Below are 3,292 nucleotides of genomic sequence, written 5' to 3' on the forward strand. Positions count from 1 at the left end.
GGGGGCCTCACTGCGTCCCCAGGGCCCCGGAGGCTCTGGCCTCGGCACGTCCCCGCCTGCCCACCTCGCCGGCTCCCCTGCCCGCGCAGCGCCATGGAAATGCGTACACCAAATAGTGAGCGGTTCCAGGGAAATATGAGGCTCCCCGAGATTTACGACTCGAGCCCGCACAGAACTCGACAGAAAGGGGAGCGAGCGAGGGAACGAGAGCGAGGTCAAGTTTCCCCGTTTCATTTGCAGCTAATGTTTCAGGTCTGGACGGGCAGGGCTGCCAGGCCGGCCACCCGGGCCCCTGACGGCTGCTCCCCGGGCCTCAACTCCTCTGGAATCTTTCATCTGCTCTAGAGTGTCTGTCGCCAGGACGTTGGGGCCACCTCCTCCCGGCCCGGTTCCCGGGGCGTTAGCCACATGCAGTTTTCACCTGGCCGGAGCGCCCTGCAGCCTGGGATGCGGGCAGCCGTGCCTCTCCAAAGTGCTGGCGGGGAGCAGTGCGCCCGGGCTGAGAGAGCGGCGAGGGCCACGTCACACGCCCTGGGAGCATGCTTCCACCGCTCCAGGGGGCTTAAGGCTGGCCTTCTCGCCCCATGGTTTCCGTGTTATGCTATTTCTGGGGGGCCCAAAGCCACCCTCTCCGCTAATGTGAGGCTTCGGCGTCTCCAGTTCTGCCCTGACTCCCCCCACGAGGACTCGCCAGCCACACGCCGTCCTGATCCCGACGGTGGCCAGTGGCCAGTGGCCAGTGTGGCCTGGAGATGACTAGGTCACACACGCCACGGCCAAGATGTGGACACAGCCGGCGCCCTCATCAGAGAGCAGATAAGCGAGATGCGGGGTCTGCGTGCCGTGGAACACGAGAGGAGTGGCATTCCGACACACACTACGTGGACGGCCCTCGAAAACATCATGCTGACTGCGGGAAGCCAGACACAGAAGGACAAATGCCGACTCATTCCCCTCAGAGGAAAGATCTAGAAGAGACAAGCCAGAGAGACAGCAAGTGGAGTAGAAGTGGCCGCGGACGGCGGGAGGGCACATGGGGACGGACTGTTTAATGGGCAGAGGTTCTGCTTGGAGGGGTGGAAAGTTCTGGAAGTGGGAGTGGGGATGAGCAGACCGCATTGTGGATGGAGTTCCTGCCTCCGAACGGTACACTTACAAATGGTTAACATGATCAAGTTATTTTACCACATTTTTATTTTTTATTTACTTATTTTTTTAAATTATTCTCTTCCAGGAGACATTTTTTTTAAATACCTGGGCATGTGTCCTGACCAGGAATGGAACCGGGACCTTCTGGTTCATAGGTCGACATTCAACCCCTGACCAGGCGGGTCGTACTCACCAGTGATTTGTAAAAAGGTCCCCACAGAAGTCCCCAGAGAGGGTTCTCTCTCAGGTGGCAGCTTTGTCTGACATCAGATCCAAGTCCACTCGGGAGGTGAAGGTCCTCGGATGAGCTGCACCTGGACCAGGGCTGCGGGGAGCCCCGACCTTCCCGCCGCGGTTCCGGTCCTGGTTCCGAGGAGCTGGCCTGCTCGTAGCCGCTCCCTCCAGCCCGGCCTGGAGTTCAGACCTTCTTGTAAAAAACGATCCTTCCTAGTTTCCCAAATCAGCATCCCGCCCACCCCCGGCCTTTTAGCATCTGATGGGTTGGCAAAACCAGTGAGAACTGTGGGTGAAACGCAGCCCAGCCGTAGGGCAGGGTAACTCACGGAGCCCCGTCCCCTCCCCCAGAGTGACCGAGCTGACGGGGTACGAGCCGCAGGACCTGATCGAGAAGACCCTGTACCACCACGTGCACGGCTGCGACGCCTTCCACCTCCGCTACGCGCACCATCTCCGTGAGTACTGCCCACGCGGCCTGGGCCCGTGGCGGGGAGGAGGCCCGAGGGTGGGGGCGTCCTTGCTCGGGGCGGCGATGACCGTCCATTGTGCACACAGGAATGGTAAGCCTCAGGCGTGGGTCCTCCCTCGCCCCTGGGTTTAAGCAGTTCCTGTTGTCTGTGCTCAGACACCCAGTGACATGGCAGGTGTGGGGATGGTGTGGAAGCGTCTGGGTTCTAGAGTGTGGATTTGGGACGAAGTTTCTCTGTGACATCTGGACACCAGTCGTAACAGCTGTTAAAGAGCCACGCGGAGCCCTCAGAGCAGGGCAGTGGAGTCAGGGAGCCACATCTGTCAACCTGAGGGGCAGTCGTGTTCCTGACCCTCCTTTCACTCTGAGGGTGCTGGGGTTCAGAGAGGGCGAGCCGCCTGCCCATAGTCACACAGCAGGAGGTGGCAGAGCTGGGAGCTGAGCCTGCGACCGTGGCCCACAGGCCTCCAGGCGGGGAGGAGTCCGCGTGGGAGAGTGAACACACAGCATCCGATTGGCCAACAGGCAGTTTGGGCCGTTGGGTCGGGGGCGCTCCAGTCACTGAAATGCCTAAAGAAGTGACTCTTCTGGGATCCAGGTTTAGGCAGCGAATCTCTGGGATGGAGTGGACGCCCCATCCTCGCCGTGCAGCCCACGGTGCCGTGGCCGGCCTGGGGGTGCCCGTTCACGGGGTGCAAGGGCTGGAGGAGATCTTCCCCCCGGAGCCCGGGCGGCATGTCCCCGCCTGGCTCTGCCCTGTGCTGAGAGGCTCAGAGACCAGTGGCTGGGGCAGGGGGACGGCAGGCCCAAGGCTGCTCCACCTGCGGCCACGGCGTCTGGCTGGCCGTGGGGTGTGCACGGGGACCGCTGAGCTGCCAGGTCCTGGGGCGTTGTCCTGAGTCACTGCAGGCCGGGACCCGTGAAAGGGGACACCCCTGCGCAGGCGTGTCCCTTAGAGCTACAGCCTCAGTAGCCTCGCTGGCTCAGCAGCTTCTCCTGTCTCCCCTGCCCAGCACACTGACTGGTTAACATGGCAGCTATAGCCGAGCTCTCTGTGAGCTCTTAGCCTTACATCATATGGACAGCAAGCCCCTGACTCACGTGGACGCGTTGTTCTACGCGGGGCTGCGGTGTGGAGAAGGAAAGCTTGTGGAGTTCAACCCTGACCTCCTGGCTCATGGGTCAGCGCTCAACCACTGAGCAGCACTGGCTTCCAGCCCGTTTTCTACCCCTCCCCCCGCCCGGCCAACGGGAGAGGCGCTCCCAGGGGAAGTCGATACAGTGAGTGTTTGGGAAGGTAGTGAGACCTCCGTGCTGCCTGCCCAGCGGGGCTCCTGCTCCCGGACTGTGACCTGGCCCGTGGGGAGCTGGGCTCTGTCCATTCCCAGGGGAGCCAGGCGAGCCCCCAGGCAGAGCGAGGCCGCAGCCGCCCCGGGT

At 62.2% G+C, this 3,292-nt stretch overlaps 1 protein-coding gene across 1 annotated transcript in view; it reads left to right on the forward strand.

Annotated features, from left to right (window-relative positions):
- Positions 1-3,292, forward strand: part of SIM2 (single-minded family bHLH transcription factor 2) — a gene marked incomplete at its 5' end in the record, with an annotated part of 42,147 nt that overhangs the window by 30,950 nt on the left and 7,905 nt on the right. Inside the window, one exon of the mRNA XM_006774150.2 lies at positions 1,735-1,841. Coding sequence (XP_006774213.1) covers positions 1,735-1,841 — 107 coding nt within the window. The remainder of the gene's footprint in view (positions 1-1,734; positions 1,842-3,292) is intronic.

This window comes from Myotis davidii, unplaced genomic scaffold, assembly GCF_000327345.1.
Source record: "Myotis davidii unplaced genomic scaffold, ASM32734v1 scaffold227, whole genome shotgun sequence".
NCBI classification, from domain to species: Eukaryota; Metazoa; Chordata; class Mammalia; order Chiroptera; family Vespertilionidae; genus Myotis; species Myotis davidii.